The following is a 22,207-nucleotide window of genomic DNA, read 5'->3' on the forward strand; positions in this document are numbered from 1 at the left end:
TCTCTTCTTCATGATGTAAACAATTCTGAAGCAGATTAGCGTTGTCGAAACCACGGACAATAACGCCGTTTGTCTGTGACGTCGGTCTGAATGCAGGGTGGTTTTCACAAAAGCACTTGAGCCTGCTGACGACGTGACTCATCACAGATGTTTTGACTTCCAACATCAACACGAAGCCGCAGCAGCTGTAACTCAACAACCTGTCATCCCGATATTAGTTATTGGGTGCAGGAGAGCCAATTTGTGCTACATGCCTATTGGGTGACCTTGGCGAGATCTGTTCAGATCAGCAAATGCTGTGACTGATATGCGTGTAATCACCACTTGGCTGAATGCCAACTTTACTATCTTTTAGAGCGAGTCTTTGCAGCAGTGAAAAGCGAGCTCTCTGGTCAAACAGAAAAAGAGAAACCTACTGCAGTGTGATCGTGCAGTATATCAATTTATCTAAAAGCTTTTCTTTGAATGTGTTTTTATTGTTCTGTGGTTCCAACCTCATCTCATATATCCGCTTAGTAGAAGTGAAAAGAAATATGCAATAAGAGTACAGAGGATTTTTTAGTGAAAGCTCTACTGAAAATGGACTCCAACACCGTGTCATGAAAGTACAGTGACTTATGACAATCTCTGAACCTCCCTCCAACACCACAGTACAACCGCTGCCTTTCTTTTTAATACACAGCGTAAAGCTGCAGCACAACGCCTGTGTGGCTGCGCCGGCTTCGGCTATGAATACTAACACTGCTTGCGGACATGTGCTGTGTAACAAGTCTGCAAAATGGCTAAAGGTAAGAGGAAAGAATAGACTGAGAATGCCAGGATGTTTTTTTTTATGCGACAGAGCGAATGTTACCGATCACTAATCATAAGATTAGTGGGAGCAGTGAAGCTATAAACAGATGTTAGGCAGCTGTTAATATTTCTCTGTGCACCTTATTTTTACAACATGCTACAAATGAACACAGGAAGTCCTTGTTATAACCATTAGGCTAGATAACTGTCTCCTTCACTTCCCGATCAATAAGGCTAAAAAATTCATACTTATTAAACTTGAAACTCGCACAGGAAGTCTACAGTCCATTAAGATTTGACTAAACGACAGCAACAAGCATGCAGAAGAAAACAAAGCTGTTAAGACTGGAGGAGAAAGGAGGGAGACAAAAAGTAGTTAACGCTTACCTTTCCCGTGATAGCCGACCAGACTTTAAGCGTGTTGTCGTCAGAGCCGCTGACGATGCGGTTGCCACAAAACTGGAGGCAGGTGATCACGTGGTCGTCGTGACCTTTCAGCACCTTAGTGATGGGGCAGATACGGAGAGATGCAATGAGACAGACGTGGAGGAAGAGGGGAAATAGAAGGATTGATGTACAATGACAAAGCAAAAGCCAAGAACTGAGGCTGACAATGACAAGCCTCTGGTGCTTTGTACATCAAAGTGAAAAAGAGATAAGAGGAAAATGTCATCAAGTGCTGCAGGTGTACACAGCTCTTTAGGCAGAGCTGTATGCTGTGTGTATGTGTGTGTGTATGTGTGTGTGTGTGTGTGTGTTTAATCTCTGCTGGCTAATACTGGGTCACAGGACTGCTAGCTCAGCAAACGACAAAGCACACTGCATATGCAAAGGAGAATGAAGAGCACAGTAACCAAATTTACATCAGTGGTTGCCCCCGAATGACCTGTAGCTGTTTCAAAAGTGTTCAAGGCCCGTTAAGAATCTGCTCTTGCATGCAAGTCATGCTTGATGGGAAACTTCTGAACAGGCAAAAGACAAACGGAGTCTTTAGATTAAAGGAGAATAAGATCATCCTCCGCTCAATTATCATTCAGCATGAATACTGCGCAGCACGGACCTGACCTATCACTAACTTTCCACCAACTCCACACTTTAAACCCTTATTGAACCGTCTTTCTCTGACTCAAAGACATGTGATATCAGATCTATAAGATCAGTGAGGAGTTTGAAGTTAGAAGGCAAATGCTACCTTGGGTGATTTGAGGTCCCCTCTCCTCCAGTTAGTGTCTATTCTGTGCTGCCTGATGTAGGCACTCTTCCAGGGGCTGTGAGTGAAGCCGGGCTTGACGATTTTCCTCTTCTTGAGGGGCAAAGGCTCATCAATGCCTGTTAGAAGAGAGAAGGAAGCCGATTGGACTAACAGGGCGGATGTTCTTGCTCTAAAAAGTTTATTTCAAAACAGGTAAACCATAACTTTAAGCACAGCGGTAGCTCCAGACTACGCCCGCTGGGTGACTGTATGTTGTCCCTGTGCATCTGTTACAGAGACTTTAGACTCACCCTCTTCCCTGCATTTCTCCCTCCACAGCAGGTTGTCTTCTGCCAGGATGCGCCAGTAGCGACACGTCTGCGCTGCTTGGAGGAGGTCCTTCGGTTCCAGGAATGACAGCACATACAAAGCCAGCTGTTGAAAGACAAGGACGAGGAATGTGACAGGTGTAAATGGAAAAATAAGACACACGGATGACCTATTATCTACTACAGCGGGTGTATAAAACACTACAAACACTTCATGAAAGAGGACTACATTTGAAATAACTCTATCACAATAGAAAATAAAACACACTTGTCAAACAAACTGTGCAACAACATGAATCTGACAAGGCTACACAATAGCATTACCGCAGCATCAAATCAACATTTCTTTAGAAAGCCTAACAAAAAATATAGACAATAGGAGCTTCTCACTGCAGATAATAATGTCCAGACTGCAGTTTATTAAGCCAAAGCACGCAAATAAAGATACAAAACCTGGTATAATGAGCTCAAATCTGGACCCATGAGCGATGGAAAAAAAAAACACTGCTGTGGCAAAGTGATTGCTCTGCATCATCATATAAAGGGTAAGGATTATGAGTTCAGTTTAGGGGATGAGGTGTAACTCATTGTGCAAATATTGTTCTTTCATTATATTACAATAATCTGAGAAGATAATGACCCACAGCAAACTGTGTGACAAATTCACTGTGTGGTTTTATGAACACCAGGATGGAGTCAAATGACAGAGCTGAACATCCTTTATGAAAAGTTCTGGGGTGTGAATTGATTTGTGAAACGATTCGGGAACCTCTTCCTGTCTAATATCTGTTCAAGACTGATGTGACTACAGCCAAAAGAGGACTGAGGTCATTAGTTTGCATTCATGAGGATTTAGTGTTGATCTGACCCTGAAGGTTTTCAGGTGTTACAGTTAAGTTAAAGTTTATTTCGAACCACTTGCCCCAGACAGGACCGCTCACAAACCCCCGACATGCATCAATTACCTGAAAGCCTGTCTAAGCCGGTAGTCATTACCTGGCCTGAGGATTTTTCTTAAGTTTTATGAATGGACCGAGAGTCGGTGATTGCTTTTTAAAACCTGACACACAATCCTCTGCAGAATCTGTTCATAGTTTCAATTTCAACTGTATCTTTAGTGCGGCCCCCCTGGGATCGTCCTGTTAAAATTACTTGACAGCACCACCCAATATATTTCCAGCAGCTCTGGCAGAAAGGAGAGATGGGTTTGTCAGAAGATGTCAGAAGGAACAAGACATAAGAAACTGCAAAAGGGAAAACAAAAAGAAAGGAGGGGTCGTGTCCTATTGAGAACGTACATGATGCTGTTTGTATATTTTGGCTTTGGAGCAAATGATGCCAACACCTTGAAATGTTGCATCCTATTGCTTCACTCTCTACTCCGCCACCCCCCCCTCTTAATCCCAACACCTGTCAGACACTGACAAGGTGTTAAAAGTATTTGATCAGCTACACCAGATGCGGTGGATTGAGGCAGTTTTGTAAGAGTCCCTTATGTGATCTTATCATCAAGGTGGCACTTCAGATTGTTTGTATTGTCATTTATGATGCAGAGTAAGAACAAGACACCCACTATGGCTGCTGTTTGTTACGAATGATGTGAGGAAAGACTGTGACAGGATTAGGGCTGGAGAGGAAGCCCTTTCTCTGTCAGGTATGTTCATTCAAGAACAATCTCTACCGCAAAGGATGCCCGTAGGAGGAAGGAGGAGGAGGAGGAGGATGAGGGCTAGAGAGGAAGTTGTGGATTGATTACAAAGACGGAGGATTCAGGAACTCACCTCTTTGGGCAGCAGGGAGATGAAGTCGCGCTGAAACTGCGGCTCAATCACCTGCATCATATGCTTGACTTGTGTGGGCTCACAGCTGTCAATCAACTCATCCAGCGCCAGCAGCTTCTCTGGGCCAGTCCAGCTCTGGAACGAACAGCACAGAGGACATGAGTTATAAAAAAAAAAAAAAAAAAAAGGGCTTTAGTTTGACTAGAGGTGGTAGCATCAATCATAGCTGGTATAAAGTGGCAGCAGGCGTCAATGGACAAAGAGCTCCATGGGTTGACAGTTATGTAAGATACTGATATCATAAACCTTTATGAGAGCTCTACACTGACATCCTTCAGCTTTTGGAATTAAATTTATGCATCTTGTTGGTGGGAACCAGCAACAACAACAACAACATCAATGACGCAGCATTTCAAACAATACTTTACAGAAGCACAACATCCACTTAATTTTTCATTTCAAACTAGAGTTGCAACTAACAATTATGTTCATTATCAATTCATCTGTTGATTCTTTTCTCAATTAATCTGTTGTTTGGGCTATAAAATGTCAAATAAACGGTGAAAAATGACGATCACAGTTTCCAAAAGTCTTCCAACATCTTCTTTTGTCCTGACCAGCAGTCCACAACCAAAAGATATTTAATTTACTATCATATAGGACTAAAGAAACCAGAACAATTATCAAAATAGTTGGGGATTAACCGACTAATCGTTGCAGCGCTATTTCAAACCACATGTAATATCCCTGTAAGGATTTACAAAGTATTTAACTGGGTTTAGTGACTTTGCAGTGACCTTAAAATACTTTCAATTCTTTTGCATAATCTCTAACATCACTGTAAGACGCTAAAATATTCCTATAGTAACTTAAGCCCCTCTGGAACTCAGTACATGCATTCAAAATAGTGACTTATGCGACTTTTTGAAGTTTATCTGCCAAATCATATAGCAGCATATTTTCTGCTGTGGCTGCTCTGTGAGACTTCTTCTCATGTGGTATCAGCATAACATTATAACATGATAGAGACTGTTTGATTTGTATAGTAGTGTATCCTGCTGGCTTTTATTGCAGTTCATTTCATTACAGTCTGTACTCTTCTCTCTGTAATGTCCTTTTCCAGCAGCTCTCAAAGTAAAAAGGGAAGAAATACTTTTTCACAGGTGGCAATGCACTAGTTGAGCAGTGTCACCGGATTATTCATAACACATCCACATCTGGGTTGCACCACCCAGTGTAGCTGTAACATACAGTGCTAAGTGGAAACTTAACACTTGGGCGTTACAGGCTGATTGTGCCAGTTGACCACAGTCACACAAGAGGCCTATGTGTGCTTATATAAGCTTGTTTTTTTTGCAAGTTTGTTGAACATACTTTTATTGGAGAGCCTTGGAAAAATCCTGCCTTGTGTAGTTTGTCTGTAACACGTTAATGTTCCCTACGTGCCCTCTGTGTAGCACAGACTTGCTCGAGGCACCTGCCTATTTCTAGCAGCCAAAACATGAGTTTGAACATCAGGAAGTAGACTATCAACAATCTTATTAGAAGTCTGAGGTTTTTTTTTTTTTTCCTCTTGCTTGATAATTCAATTGTATAAGCTGGCTGCTGAATAGCACTAGATGTTGGACCCAACAGCCGCAGTTGTTTTCCTCTGTGCAGCGCTGAAATCTAACAATGATTACAGACTAGAGCGCTGAATGGAAAATCTGGCAGACGCAAACTACCTGTAATTTGGCAGCTAAAAGCTTTAGCCAGAGGTGCTGGCTCTGGAGGTAATCAGGGGGTTCAGAGAACTCCTCCCTATCACAGGGAGGACCACGCAACAGCTACTCATGTGTTACATCAATTTTCTGCCGAAAATTATTTGTACTTTTGTTCAAACAGCTTCGTAAACACCACAGGTTCACAATTCCCTACCTGAGATGGAAATTGTCTGCTTACTCTACAAAAAAATCCCTCCAGCAAACAAATACACGTTTATAAATGCAGCTGCCAATTTCTCAATATTAAATTTGTGTTTGAATGTTTTTTTCTCTCTATGTTGGTACAAGTTTAAACAATTGTACTTGCAAAAATGGAGAATAGTGAAAATTAAGTTCTTTAAAAGTTCAAGACTTTTAACTGATAGTTGATAAAATGAAGTTTATTACTTTGTAAACCAATTTCCTCGTCAGTCTGCCATGTCTGCCTCAACTTCAGTTAAGTGATTTCCTTTTTTTTTTTTTTAATGACTATCAATAAACCTGAGAATGGCTGTGACAAAAACCAGAAGGTAACATGTGATCACAGAATTGCTGCTTCAATCAGGATATTCAGGCCAACTTACTGATGCTCAAGAGATACTCTTTTGATCAACTAATCATTAAGATAGGGGCTGCTGATAAAACTTCAGACATTCAGGGAAACTAAATATCTGCTGAAAAAAGTCCTACTTTATTTCATACATCTGAGACTGAATTCTTCTGCCCTCAAAACGGCTGCAACCAGACCACAGATTTCTGTGGTTTCTTTAAGCTACAAAGACATTTAGGAGACGAATAATAAATCTTTAAGGCAAGTAATAATAATGACTGGATGTGCCAGTATGAAATATTTTATCGAGATGCATTTTAATTTAACGAAACTTATGTAATCAAAGCAGATGACACTGCATGTCGGTTATATTATGTAATATGGGACTTTTCCATGACCATGTTTCAACTTGTCTTTTTTAACGGTGAAGTCCAAATAACAGCACAGCTGTGCTTTCAGTAGTTGCTTCACCTCTACTGTGAGCTACAGGCTAGGACTGGACTGGGGAATGTACAGAATGTAGTTTCGAGGTTCACCTGCTTTTAGACCGAGCTGTCAGATTAAAGACAGTAGAGTCTGGCAGGTCAGCCTGAGGGCTAATATATGTAAAGTAAACACAGAGGTGTCACAGGATGGCCAAGCTATTCCACCGTAATTAGTTTAATCTCTCGTAGGTAATGAAATCCATGGCATCCTATTATATAGGAATTCAGAGAGACCCCATCAAGGCCAATATGTTTAAATGACATCTTATTTCCATTAAGTTTGGAATTATTAGAGCTGAAGTTGAGAATGAAAGAGAGATGGCTTCATCATGTTGCAGCAGCATAGACACTGATAATAAGGGGCTATTTTAAATAAAAATAGGGTAAAAGATTATATGTAAAAATGTGTTAAGTATCTCCTTAATCTTATATCAAAGGGTCTCATCACTGAAGTGGTTGAATATTAGATAAAAGGGGGTCAACAACAGGCTAAAGTGATCCTGCAGTACCTTATACCTCTCTATAACAGAAGACAACATCTGTTTAACTTTACATACAGACCGTAAGTCTACAGTAACTGCTTTTTAGTCCGAACAGGTACGGCTAATTCCAATTCCACACTACAGTGCCTATGGTAATGTGGTGGGCCAGAACAACAAGGCAGCAATCATCACTGAGACTAAGTGAACATTGATTGGGCACAACATCTGCTTTTTTTGATGAGCGTTTTGCTCGAGGGTTCAGAGTCACCCATGGGAGACGAGTAGAAGAAGAAGAAGAAGAAGAGTAGAAGAAACCTCGAGCTTGCTCACCTGAAATGTTCGGAGCCATTCTTGGAGACCCGTAGGTGGCTGAATTGAGGTGATACGCCGTCTCTGTTGCCCCTGACCGTTGGCTGTTCTAATGTGACCAAATGTGGTGGGTGTGGCCGGACACGGGACGATTCCTGTCGGGCTGCAATTTACAGGAAAAAAAAAAAAAAAAAATTTTTTTAAAAAATCAATATGATAAGAGGCCTTTACAGGAAGATAGCCAACTGTGGTCATTAAAGGGAAAATGTGAAAGCACTGCTTGAAACATCAGGCAAAAACGGAAACATTACAAAAACATTACCGGCATACTGAGGATATAATATTAATGGGAACAATAATATGCTCATTATGAGGCTTTTATTCAGACAAGGGTCCATTTTGCTGTAACTTTTATAACTTTGATAGCGACAACAGATATAACACAACAGATGACCCGTAGATGCTGTAGTTTAATATTTAAAGCTACACTATCAACTACATCTTTGCTTATTACTGATTTGACTTAGCAAGAAGAACTGAAAGCAACTGTATTCTGCTAGCAAACTACAATAAAAAATATACTTTTTTTACTTTAATTCCTCAGTGTCCTTAATTAACATCCATTTATTTTAATTATGAACAGACAATGACCAAATAAACTGATGTGATGTTATAATCAAGCTTAATATTCCATTTAAAAACAGCCATTTATTGCCCTCAGCTATAGAAACAGAAACAGTTTGATAATCCAAACATAGTTGTAGCCTAAAAATGGAACAAAAAATACAAAAAACAATAAAATATAAACTTTGAACTACACTATTGTTACTTCAGTACACTAATTATTTTATAGTTTCAAAATATGTTGTAACAAAAAGGACAAATTTGACTGAAAATATGTCAAAATTCACATGATATACAGTGAAAACACACACACATACACACACAAAAGTCAGTAAATATATGCTTGAAAGCACTCCATAGGTATAATTCTAACTCAGAGACTTCAAAGTATGTGCAGGCCAGACTCCCCTGTTGTAAGAACCAGGGTGTGAAAAGCATTGCAGGACTTCAAAGGGCATCCATGTATCCTTGTAATGTAAGGGCAGCAGGAGAAACCATCCAGTAGGCAATTTCACTACTTCAGGATTCTGCTTGCTGACAGCAAAATGGGAAGCTGGGGGTCTATTTCATTATTGATTCATTTTTAATGGGAGAGGAAGCTGAGACGGGGACCGATACATGGCAACATTTATAGTTAAGTGTCTGTGTTCAGTCTGAATTTTAATGTGGCTACATGTGAACACGTGCATTAAATATTCAGGGTTAGAGAAACATGTGGGATTGCTGGCTGGATGCTGGAGATACAATGTAATGTGAAGCATCATTCTCTTTGAAGTCACATGATACAGCATCTTTCATACTTATTTATTTTAATGGTATTTTCATTTAATATGTGTATTGCACTCAAATAAGGAGATCTTTAAAATATGACTTCTATTAAAGATACTAAGGGGTGAAACAAAATCAGGATACTGCAGTTCAAGGAAATTAGGGAGTAGGTGTGCTACTCTTTAGCAACTAAGAGGTCTTATAGGTGAAATGTAGTTTCCTTTACCTGGGATACTCTGTGCCTTTGCAGGGCTTTTTGCCTGAAGGGAAAGATCGGACCTCAGGGCCATGGTCCAACTTTCTCTTCATCTGAGAAAGAGAGAAAGGAGCAAAACATTAGAGACCTTCACAACAAAAACACTAAATGAGACTGAATCCAGTCAACGCTGTACATTATAAAATCCAAATCATTTCATCTGAAGTACATTCACCACCCAGTTAGACGTACTGAAAAAAATAATATTTAAAATTTGCATAATTCACAAAATATATTCCACAACAACTATGGCTATCAACTGTGGATCTCACACTGTGCTCTTTTCATGTTTTTCACCCCTTTCCTTCAGATAAACTTTTTGAAAAACGGTGAACAAGTCCCTTTACTTTTTAGTGAGAAGCCATCTTTTGAAAACCATGTTCAAAGAAAGAACAGAGGTCATGGACTTCTTTAAAAAAAAAAAAAAAAAAAAAAGAGGTGGGAGCAGAAAATTGCTTTTGCACGTTACAGACTGTTAACATTATGTCTGAAATCCAGCATATTAAAATACAGACGCCACAGTCTTGCAACAGATTTATGCAGATGGGAAATTAAACTTTAATGCACAGGCTGGAGATTCAATTTATTAACATTTTCCATAACAAAGCAGAAAGGTATGACCTATCTGTAGACGACGACGCAGCTCATCATTATGAGATGAAGTTGGATGTAAAGCAAGAATAATGTGCTTTATTTTCATTGTTCCATGTTGGAGTCACATGAGCAACCAGATACCCCATAATATATCCGGTGGGGGGGTGTGTGGGGGGTGACGATGCATTCACACCCTCCTAACCTCAGAGAGCACAGCGCACAAGATAACCATCAAGTACAAAAACTTGTTCAGGGAGGGCACGGAGTACATTCTTTGACATTGAAGATTGATTCATACTCATACTTGAGAAAGAAAAACAGAGCGAGTCAGTTCTTTTATCATTCTCTCTCACCTGCGTGTGCACACAACATCCAATCCCCGCTTACACCTACTCTACTGCTACAAACAAAGGAGTCTGTGTGAAGGCCCGGGCAAGCCAATTTTTCCTCATCCCATGCCTGCCGCTCTCTCTGGCACGGCTTCTTCTTGCCACACATGCAAGTGATCACAATCTCATCGCTAGTCCCTCATGAATAAACAAGCTAACAGAATACCTGCATATTGATTTTAACTGTCTGGCCAAAATAAGATATATACACTGTGACAATCTGGCCTTGTTCCTTGATTAATTAAATATGCTTCATGTTTAAGTGAAAACTCGGCTACATTTGATCACGATCCTTCAGTTTCAGCTTCAAGTAAAGCCACTGAGACGGCGTCAGACGAGAGAGAGAGAAAAGATCTCAAATCTCTTTCTGATCTTCACTTTTAAACCACCAGCGGTCCCAACAAGAACACATTTTAACAAAGGAAATGTCCTTGTGCACATGAATAATTTATTGTTGCGCTGTAAAATGTACCATGTTTTTCAGATGAGGTTCCTCTATAGTGCTTGTGGCACAGCAATCCACTTTTTGCACTTTCATTTAGAGTCAAAGGCGTTTGGCAACAGTTTGTCTACAGTCCAGCCTGTTGTGTTGCACAACAGACACAACCTGTACTGGAAAATGTGAAGCAGAACTCCTTTCAGTCTTGCTGCTACTGCAGACACTGATAAAGGCTTGTAGAAAACCAAAACCAAACTTAAATTTAACTTTTTTTTTCTCCCTCATTTAAGGAAAACAATCCTCTATTGATGCATTTATGTTATTGTAGTGTTATATGCTACAAAAGAGAGGAGCTCTGTATATTTGACTCCATACTGTCTGGCTGTACAGTGGCATGATTACATGTCTCTCCTCAAGATTTGTGTGTTTTTTTTTTTTTTATCACTATAATTTGGTGAGTGTGTGTTTGTCTTCTCAGTATTTTCAGCCTTAGGGGCACTTTTGGGTGTTGAGAACAGCGTATAATATATCAAAGCAGTGATGAACCGAGGAAAAGAATGTAGAAAAACTGTTTCCTTTCTAACCTCAGAAATGCTGAATTATATGCAGGATATAAGCTTTTGCAGTGATGTGTTAGGTATCCATGCAGTGCCTCAGTCTATAATGTGGACAGCAGAATCAATGCACAACACTAAAGCCCGAGTTGTAAGAAGCATGAGTACATGACTAGCACATAAACATGTGCTTCAGGTCAGGTGCCCCCCTCTGGACATTAGACTGTGATCTGACCAGTGAGTTATGATCTTTTCCTGACATGTGAAGCCTGAGTGGTACTTCAGGCCTTGCAGAGAGGCTCTAAAGTCATGAAAACCTTGAGTAAAATTATAATGGAAACCTAAGAGTAGAGAACAGGCACTGGGATTTAGAGGAAATTAATTCAAGTCCAAAATGTTTTCAAAAGCTAGGCAAGTAACGTAGCTTGTTTTCCACTTGTCCACGTTTAACAAATCTTGAAGGCTTGTTTGATTGCAAAGGAATTGAAAGAGGGGGGAGGTGGAGGTTATAAGATATTCCTGCTTGTTAAGATCCGGCTCTTAAACCCAACTGCCTTGTTCTTAAAGCGGTGATCTCACTGCAATGGCAGTTCAGTAGCCAAGGAGAGCCTGGGTGTGTGTATGCATGCATTGGGTGTGTGTGTGTGTCTCAGAGTGTGAGAGAGAAAAGGGGGAGTGCTGGCTTTGAGTGTGTGTGTATGTGTGTGTGTGTGTGTGCCTCTGTGTGTACATGCAAGAAAACCTCAAACTAAATGCGAGCGTGGAAGAAAAAGGAAAAAAAAAACAAAAAAAAACACACAGCGTGTAACCAGCCTCTTCTTGTGTTTCAGCCTGGGAAAAAAGGTAACCAGACAACGCAGTGTTTGTAAATCACCACTAATCAGTCCACCCCTCCTTCCTCCGGCTTCCCCTTCCCCTATCTGGCCAAAAGCGCGACAGATGGATACAGAGACTTAATGATATTTTAAAGACAGCAATCACTCTTGCATAATGTGTTGATTCATTTCAAACGGCGACTACATCCTGCAGCATCAGTCGCTCGAAAAATCCTTCTCGTTTTTCAAACAGTGTTTCAAGCAGACGTCAAACAGTTTCATCATGTCAATCAGCGTCTCTAGAAGACGCAGAAAAACACTCGCATCCAAAAACTGGACGTTTCTTTGGGGAAAGAATTACCAACATCATCAAGTTTTCAAGGGTTGATACCACAAACTGTAATGAGACCAGAAGAAAACCATTTGAATTTGTCGATAAATCACTCAGTGCTTTGATTTCTGTGGCATTAAAATATTCAAGCTTTAAGGGCAAACTTCAAAATCTGCACATGTTACAGAATGAGCACACTGAGTGACCATTCAAATCTATTGATTAAGTATGACATTTTCACTTAATGATTAAGCCTAATTCAGTAAAAGCGTAAACACTACTCAGTCAGAACCACACAAAAAAATCACCAGGAGGGATTTTTCCCAGTCATCCCTTTGATTAACAAATTTGCAACAGACTCCCTTTCATATTTTTGTTTGTACTCTGCATTCCCAACTAAGAAAAGCATCATTTTATGGCTTCCATCCAGCATAATACACCCAACATCCTTGAGGATATTTCTACCTCACGCAGTCTGACACAGTGACCCATTATCTGTGGTTGGGGAGCCTGAGGCGAGTGCACAATGTCAGGGAATGGGCTACTCCAACAGGCAACAGCAGACGGATCACATGCATGCATCTCGAGCAGTCACTTTGGTCAGTGCGAGATAACCACTGCTGCATAATGTAGAATCACAATAACCCTGCAAACCGGGGAGGATTTCAGGGGAAACTGGCTGTTTTTGTTGTTTATTTTCCCCCTGGAACATATAATTCTTTACAACAGTGAAAGCCCGCATGTATTAAAGCATAAACAGAGGTGATAAAGAGGTGATATCTATTATCTATATATAGTATATATGTTACAGCTGAAGCGTCTGATAGGTTATGTGAAAAAGGAAGGACCACAGTTGATGTACAGGTGCAGGGAGCATAAAGCCAACGCTGAGGCAAAATGGGCTCTTATGCCATCCAGAAACGGTTCATTCAGTAGTGTTTAAAGCAGGAATAAGACATATTTTCATCCGGCATTGCAGAATTAAAAAGTGCCAGTGCCATCACCCCCCATTTACACATTCAGTGATTAGCTCTGAAACCACGGCGTTGGCGTTATTTACACACAGCTTAAGTTACTACGAACGGAGAGGATGCCAAATCGTTGATATTACACCATTTAAACGCAGCGCTAACATATCATAACATAACATTTAAATATTTAAAAAAAAGAGGCCCAGACAATTAAAAAGCGGCGTCTCTGGAGGTCTGCTACACTGCTGTTCATCCTCCGCAGTGGCCGCACAATCTGCCTGCGAGAGGCGCGTCAAAAGATAATGAAGGCGACAGAGCGGAGTCAAACATTAAATAATGAGAAGAAGACGGGAGGAGATGGGTTGCTTTGGAGGTGACACTGCAGCAGAAAAAAAAAATATCCTACTCACTTTGTAGAAAATCATCTTTAAAGTGCCGTAGAACCCCATCCTTGTAATCCGGTGTGTTTTCTCCCTTTCTTTTTTTTTTGGTGTGTGTATGTATGTGTGTGTGTGTTTTCTCTCCTCCTCAGTGACAATCGGTGAAGTCCAAATCTGTGTGCGCGGCGGGGAGATGGCTCTGACAGTGAGAGGGCAGCGTACTCTCAGGTAAATCCGACGCCGTCTCTGATGTGAACATGCTCGGGCACGTCACCGGACTGGCGCGCATGCAGTAGATTCCCCCGGTAAAGGCATTAAAAACACAGAGAGAGGGAGAGAGGAGAGGAGAGAGAGAGGAGAGGAGGGGGGACAAAGCTCAGCCGTGTCACACCGATTTAAAAAAAAAAAAAAAAAAAAGAAAAGGGGCTCGGTCGGTGGGTGAACAATGCGATGCGACGATCCCGGAGGCTTGTGGTGCTGCCGCCGAACAGCCTCAACCGAGCACAGGGGAGTGAACAGATGAGAGGAGAAAGAGGGTGACACTCGGTAGGAAAGGGGGAGGAGTGGAGATTGGGGAAGAGAGCGTCAGAGCGAGCAGAGCAGTGCCCCCTCCTCTCTCTCTCTCTCTTTCTCTCTCTCTCTCTCTCTCCCTCTCTCCCTCTCTCTCTCTTCTTCCTCTTCACAGGCAGGCTGCACGACGGCGGCTCCTCCAAAACAGGATCAGATTACAGCCTCCCCGGTGGAGATGGGAGGAATGGTGCAGTCCAACATTCAACACATTCAGCGCATCCTCGGCGAGCAGGGGTACCGGGGGGAACATATGCGTAGCAGAGGAGGGAGCACACAGAGACCGGGTGGGGTATGCACTTGTCTTTTGCCATTAAAAAAGGTGGATAGACCCCCCCCCCCCCCCCCCCCCCCCCCTCACACACACACACACACACACACACACCCACTTGTTGCAGCAGCAGCAGCAAAACACCTCATCCGTCCACCCAGCCCAGGAACATTCAGTAAATGCTAGATAATATTAAAGTAACTGAGTACATTTACCCTTGCATAGTATTCATTTATTTTTAAGTACTTGTAGAATTTCCATTTTATGCTATTTTATACTTCTACTGTACTACACTTTTTTAACTACATTTATTTCACAGCTGTAGTTAGTTAAGATTTTACACTGAAAATACTGTATGATATAATCAGATTTTTAAATATTATGGTCACAACTAACAATTTAAAGTAACCTGATGATAAATCAATTAATCGTTTTGCCTATAAAATGTCAGAAAATAGTGAAAATGTCTATTACGATTCCCCTAAAACCTAAAAGTATTTATTGTACTATCATGTAAGACAAAGAAAAACAGCAAATCCTTACGAATGAGAAGCTGAAACCAGCGATTGTTTGGTATTTTTGCTCGACGAGTGACTCAAACAATCAACTGACTAATTGAATGATGCATTGTTATTGATCAGACTACCCTGAAGTATTTAAAAGCAGTTAAAATCAGCTCAACCCCAACATTACAATACTGCTTACATGTTAATGAACGCCTATCAGATATCATTACATAACACTGACAGGGCCAGTCTGCAAAAAGAGCACTTTTGATACTTCAAATGCATTTTATTGCTAATATTTCTATAGTGCAGTAAAAACATTTGAATGCATGACTTTTACCTGTAATGTGGTATTTTTATTGCACGGTATTTCTACTTTTACTGACAACAAGTGAACGATGTGAAACCGTGCTCCACCGCCGCATACGTACATTGAACAAACTGCATCGGAAAAAAAAAATCATTCATCAGGCGACAGTGTGAATGGATCCACATCTGACGCACCTGCTCATTTGCACATAAAATGAACAGGCCAATATTTGCATTTCACTATGGCAGGTAATGGCTGATTGCACCTGCCCACATGCACTGCTGATGGCTTCACAACTTTCATTACAGCTAGAAGAGATTCACAACCTCAAGGTGGCAGCTTTATTTATTTATTTATTTTTTTTAAAATACAGCAACATGAACATTTAGTGCAGGTGAATGTGATGTGTCACGACTCCAACTGCGTTTTCAAGGGGACATAAAAGATAAATACACTAGAGGCTTCTTGCTTTTCTAATTTGGACACACTGAGAGCGGAGTACAATAAACAGCGTCTCTGGCCAACTGTGTTAATGTCACTGTGCTGCAGGAGAACCAACTGAAACACATTTCATTGGTAGACTGACCGGTTGCCTTTTTTTTTTTTTTTTTTTTTTTATAAACGGTGGCATTTGTGTGAAGTGTAAATTAAACACTGAGCATGTGTTTGTTGGCTTCTGCACATTTTTTTCCCCCCGACTTGTGATACCAGTCTGGATCGTGCCGTAGTTTCAAAAAGATCTTCAACATTTGCTACCCTTGACCTCACAAGACATCGACATTAGATCATCTAAACGAGAGGGGGACACAGGGGTCATGGGAAGGGCTCTATTCTCAGGTGATGGAGCATTGAGATGTGGCAGCCTTTCAGACATTTCTGACCTACAAGTGTAATAACTGAGTAACCGGGCAGAGGGTGAAATTTTTAGGGCTTGTGGAACTGAGAGGAAAAACATTTGAGAGAGAGCGAGAGAGAGAGGGAGTAGAGAGTTCTGGTACAATCTGCCACAGTTTGAAATAAAAATTGTTGACTTTTGGACTAGAAATTAAAGGAACTGATGTGATACGACACCTGCTCTCTGCAAAACCCTATAGCTATTCGCATGACAGTTTACATATGTAAATAAAATATAATCACATAGGATACAAGATATTACTAATAAAGTCTGGATGAATTTAGAAAAAGACGTCAATCAGTGGAAGCCTGCCATGTTTTTGTATTTCATCTGAGAGGATTGGGAAGGTGTTGAGGGCTAATCTGGGCATTTTAGTCACACTTTCTCAGCAAAGTAAGACAAACGGAGGTCTGGGTGCATCAGACAGAATGGTTCTTGAGCTTTTGTCTGTGTGTGTTTAAGGTGGCCCTCATGAGAAAGGCCCTCTCTCGTTCCTCTCTGCCGGCCCAACCTTTACACAGCACGCTGGAATGCTTGGCATGCAGGAGGGGTTGCACTGTGGCCTTTGAATAGGCCACGGCCTCCTTTGTCGCTCTCCTTCTGCCAGTTGGTAAAGCATTAACAGGCCCCCCCATCCCCCCCACCCCCCCCTTCGCCCAGCCTCGATACTGACCTCCTGCTAATCAAAACCAAAATCTCGGCCCGGTCAGACGTAAAGCTCCACAAAACAGGCGTATCTCAAAACAAACTCATTTCGGTTTTCCTATTATCAACAACAGCAACGAAAAAAAAAACCCTTTCAGGTAATAGCGCTCCATCAGATATCGGCTCCTTTTGCTGCAATATTCCAACAGCAGAGGATGTATAAAAATACACTCATTACATCGCAGTGCAGCGGATAGCTTGTGGGGAAATGCAAATGCCGTCTCATTTGACTGTGCACAAATAATAGACAACATCAGTGCCAAGGTTTCAGCGTACTGACTCAGATACTGTCAAGCCTGCAGATAAGTTGAGCATCCTTGGATATGTGAAGATAAAAGAAAGCAGTTTATGAATGGATGGGGATACAAATATTGATACGTTTCTGTACCTGTTCATTGATTATTTTATACATTACAAACAAAATGTTGCCTTCATATCGGTTATTTTATCTTAGCACAACAACAGTTACTTTGTCTTCTTTCCTATGCAGTTAGCCGCTGCTACGGGCGGCTAGTTCCTGTGTTTACTTTCGTTCAGATTCACAAACAAACTTCTAAAGGCGACTCATGTAGAAATCAGATTTATTTCTAAAGCAGTAGGAGGCTGACGGAGGTTGCCCCGATAACGGTTGGTAATGCGAGGCCTTGTTCGCCCGAATATTGATCTGAATCTCTGGAATCTCAATAACGGAGCTGCAGAGAGCTAAATTAGCAGGACACACAGAGTCACAACTGCCGTATTTATGTGAAATACATCAAACTGGAATTTTCCTTTAAGAGAGGCAATTTTCACTTTTTCTGACAGCTTTTAGACCAAACAATCAATTAAGCGAGAAAATGATAAGCAGATTAACAAAAAAACCAAAATAATCATTAGTTGCAGGCCTAAACTGATTATCCAAACTGCCAAATGCATTTCTGTCAACCAACTAATGGAATAATCCTTTCAGCACTAAAAGAGGTAAGCGAATTATAGGTTTAACACCTGTCTGGTAAGACTGGAGGGATGTGAAAGGCCTGCTATCCCAAATCAGCAGCTGTTGGTGGGAAACGGCGAAACTACAGGAGAATGCAAATGTTTAATGTGAGGTGGTGAACTTGAAGGAGGCAAATACTTCCTGGGCAGTGATGCATCACTAAACGGGGCCATGTCATTGTGCGATTGTCCTCTCTGAGGAAAAAAAATGAGGACTAGGGGGTCTCCACTCCTCTCAATAGATTTTTTTTTTCTGAAACGGTGAAGTGTGAGCCCCATTCCAGGCTGGACAGATGCAATGCGTGTGGGGGAGGTTTGATGAATAAGGAAACCATGGATCATGGCATTCTGCAAAAAGATAATAATAGCATCATCTGCATGGAATTGAATTAACATATCCTACAGCCACCCACGCGACTACAACATTCAAGTTTGAAGGGGTCAGGTCAAATAAGAAATTAAAGCAAGAGCCACTGGTATCCCCCCCTTGTGACATCAATGGAGTCCATAGAAAATAAATGGAGAACAGAGGTCAATATTTGCAATTATTGGCAATCATTTAGAAATTGGGAGTTTCCAGCAGATGCAGCATTTAACAATGTATACAAGTAGAGAGGCGCAGACAAAATAATTAATCAACAATGGTCTGAACGCTGAAAATGAAAACAAATGTACAAAAGCTTTCAACGGTGACGAAAGAACGGTGAAATTCAAAGACAGACCGTATCCAGTGTTGTTGCCTCACACGCTCATCAAACATCAAAAGCAAATGGGGTTGTGTCATAAAATACTGGGGAAAAAATTATTATTTTTTATTTAAAACAGAATCTAAATGGGAATTTTTCCCAGTTGAAGAGAGGCAAAGGTCAAATTGTAGCGTGATTAGATTCTGTTCTTTTCTTGTGAGAGGACAATAAGTTCTACTCCACAAAAAGACATTTAAAGATTTGATTTGATTTATGCAACCACAGCCCATGAAAAATACAAACAGTCTATTTATTTTCTGTGGTTTGAAGCAAAATACTGAAAAAATATGTCACTTATTAAAAAGTACAACTCCACAGTCTCTCAGTGGGACAGGAAGCTATGGGCTTCTTAATGGCCTCCCAACAGAATTACAGTAACCACAATATATTCCTTTCTACCACATCTACTGTACTCTATGTATACACTCACAATGTCAATCAAACACAGGAAGTGGTGCTGAATTTAAATGTACAGTTCAACTCCGACATGGAAGCTACAGAACAGGTTGGACTACAGAGATGAACCTCTACATCTCCAGCAGAAGTGGGATGTCAGGAACTCTGTTCTGTCTCTTGTCATCAACCATAATTATTGGGAACAACAGCCTCCCTGTCTCCTTAATTAATAACATCTACTGCTACAACTGACCATTGATCGCGAACCTCAATAAAAGACCAAGAAGTTGATTTCCTGATGAGAAATAAGTTAGTCTGGTTTGAGTGTTGAGGGAAGATGATATTGACATTAAAGCCAAATATCTGCTTCACTCTCAACATCTGCTGTACAACAAATGTATAAATTAATGTTCTTCAAACAGGGCTGACTACTGGCCGAGCCAAATTCAGAGCTTTACAACTCTGGAAAAGAGCCGCAGCGTCTGGAAGAGTATGGTTTCTGACAAAAAAGGTGTCAAGGTCTAAATATTTTGCTTTTGGAGTCCCCTGATTTAAACTTAAAAAACTCCCCTGTGTATCATGGTTTTAACTGTTGGATGTGCAGGGGGTGCAGGATCTTTGGAAGAGGACCATCAACTAAGGAGGAACCTAGGTTAGTTAACTCATTACCTTCTTTTAAATCAATCCTCAAAACTTACTTTTACAGAAAGGTTTTTCTACAGTAAATCTGTTGCTCATCTATTTTACCTGTTCTTTTTATACTCACTGTTTTATCAGGTGTGTGCTTTTATTTATGTTATTATTTTTTATCATGACTGTGTATTTTATCTTATTCTGTAAAGCACTTTGTAACTATGTTTTGAAAAGTTATTATCAACAAATAGGGTCAAAAGTACAGCTGCATCTTTCTTGTCAACGTTCACTTCCACAAGACAATGGTTTCAAGTTGTGATGGCACATATTAATTTCAATTTTCATAAATTATATACAATCAATCTCATCAGAGAAAATCAAATCATAGAGATGAGGATAGAGTTGGACACCGCATCACTAGTTTTTCCTCAAAGATGTTCAATTTGTTGCAGCAGAAGTAATTAAGTCCAAGTAATCAATGAATGAATGTGTGTCTTATCGCATTTTAAAGACTTGAATTATGCTGTCAATCGTTATGTTGTCCAACCACGAACATCAATCCCAAACCCAAAGGCCATCAGCAAAGCGTCCAAAGCATACAGCTCTCTGCCAGTATCTTCAAACAGAGATGTGTAACCCTCTCTCAGCCTCCTTCATACTGATCCTCACTACATTTGACCTACAGTATAGCTGCAAAGTTGGGCAAGAAAGTTTGGATGGCTCTGAGTGACTTCTCTGAACTGCATCACCCCCCTCATTGGAGGAAAATATTATTAAAATATCCCAAAATCACAAGTTAGTCACAGAAGACTTTACAATCTCTACAATATACAGTTTGATACCTTCTATCTTTAGATTAAAAACTTGAACAAGGAAAAAATGGGGAAGTGACAACACTCAAACAATCAGGGCTGTACAAATATATACAGTGAAGATAGTAGAAGCAGTGGTAGAGCTGCAATTTTATATAAATAGAATGTAAAGTATAATATTAAGTCTAATATAAAGTAAACATGATTAAGTGTAAGTGTTTAAGAGTTTCCAGCAAAGGCCTCAAGCTACATTTGAAGTTCTGAAATGAGCAAAAGTCAACATTTAGTCAGAACTGTGAGTTTTTAAGCGGCTTTTTGAAGAGGAGGAGTAATGAAACTTGGATCTTCTGTAAGTCAAATAACTACTCTAAAAATCCTTATACACTATAGAGTAAGTACCTCAGAGGGAGGTCACGTAAATATACCTTCTCAAGGATAATTGCGCAGGTAAAATTTCACCATAGAGGTATTTACATTTTCCTCCATTTCTAATCCTTTTCCCCAATGATAAGCCTATCTGGTTTTGCATTTGGATGCAGTCTGAGCTGTCATATCTCATTCAGAAATGAAAGAGGGTTATGGAAATGTGTGTGATGAGCCAGGTGAAACTTGGCCGGGGCTGGCATCAACATTTACACAGGAACGAATAAACCTCTTTAATCATCCAGAATTACCACTCTGCATCCCCGATGAAGCAGAGCGAGCCAAATTGTGCCTGCTGGGTGTTGCCTGTCATCTGTAGATCCCTAAATATGCTTGAGAAGGTGTGGGAAACCATGTGGGGACATTCTGACAGTGTCGTGTGCCTTGACCTCATCTCGCTACAGAAACTCGCTCATCACGCTGGCTTTGGTATTTTGTTTCTCTCTCATGATGCTGATCTCATACTACCCTTTATTTATCGAACAAAAACGTGGTAATTTGCATGTTTGCCGTTCCAAATACAGGCTTTCAAAAGAAAATACGCCTGAGTAACCTCTGAACTCAGGTGTTACTTTAATCTAAGCAGATCTGAGATCAGAGAGCGCTATTTCACACAGTCTGTTATGAGCAGTGAAACGAGCAAAATATACTAATCATTTACGCCTTTTCTAGGCATTAACCTCAGTTTTTATCCATCAAGATGCAGAAATACAGACGGCAGCAGTTTGAACTGCATATTTTCTGTATAATTAACAGTGGTTTGTACTGTAAGCTAAGTACGTCTGATAAGGGTTCAACCAATTATGAAACCTTGCCGATGTGTTTATTCATAAATGTTAAGCTTCCCAGATGTGCGCAAGTACACTGAAAAACAAAGCATCTAAGCTTCTGTTATGATGGAAAAGGAGCTGTGCGTTTAAAAATAGGTCAAAGTTAGATGCCACTGGCACTACTACTAATACTAATATGCGTTCTCATTGAGGCTGCTGCTAGAAACCGAGGAAGCAGATGCCATTGCCTTCACAACGTTCCTCAAAAAGTTTCCTTGAAAAATCAGCCAGTTCTTTCTGTGTGAAAGAGACCCTAAACTTCATTATAGGACAGACTGTCTTCCTCAACATAACAAACAGGTGAGGAACAAAGGAACAAAGCGTGCAGGGTCTTACAACCTTCACTGCCTGGTAA

At 40.6% G+C, this 22,207-nt stretch overlaps 1 protein-coding gene across 3 annotated transcripts in view; it reads right to left on the bottom strand.

Annotated features, from left to right (window-relative positions):
• The window catches only part of fbxw7 (F-box and WD repeat domain containing 7), a 69,223-nt gene that overhangs the window by 13,752 nt on the left and 33,264 nt on the right, over positions 1-22,207 (bottom strand). The window contains exons 1-8 of one of the 3 annotated variants that reach the window (XM_044347251.1): positions 13,784-13,788; positions 12,176-12,180; positions 9,281-9,363; positions 7,684-7,825; positions 4,095-4,229; positions 2,296-2,419; positions 1,985-2,121; positions 1,180-1,293 (exon numbers count right to left, since the gene is read on the bottom strand). In XM_044347251.1, the coding sequence (XP_044203186.1) occupies positions 1,180-1,293; positions 1,985-2,121; positions 2,296-2,419; positions 4,095-4,229; positions 7,684-7,825; positions 9,281-9,363 (735 nt within the window). In that variant the 5' untranslated portion in view covers positions 12,176-12,180; positions 13,784-13,788. Of the gene's footprint in view, positions 1-1,179; positions 1,294-1,984; positions 2,122-2,295; positions 2,420-4,094; positions 4,230-7,683; positions 7,826-9,280; positions 9,364-12,175; positions 12,181-13,783; positions 13,789-13,813; positions 14,413-22,207 lie in introns of those variants that run through there. The other 2 variants (XM_044347250.1, XM_044347249.1) reach the window with 2 other exon arrangements.

The sequence above is a fragment of the Thunnus albacares genome, chromosome 3 (assembly GCF_914725855.1).
Source record: "Thunnus albacares chromosome 3, fThuAlb1.1, whole genome shotgun sequence".
In the NCBI taxonomy this organism is placed as follows: domain Eukaryota; kingdom Metazoa; phylum Chordata; class Actinopteri; order Scombriformes; family Scombridae; genus Thunnus; species Thunnus albacares.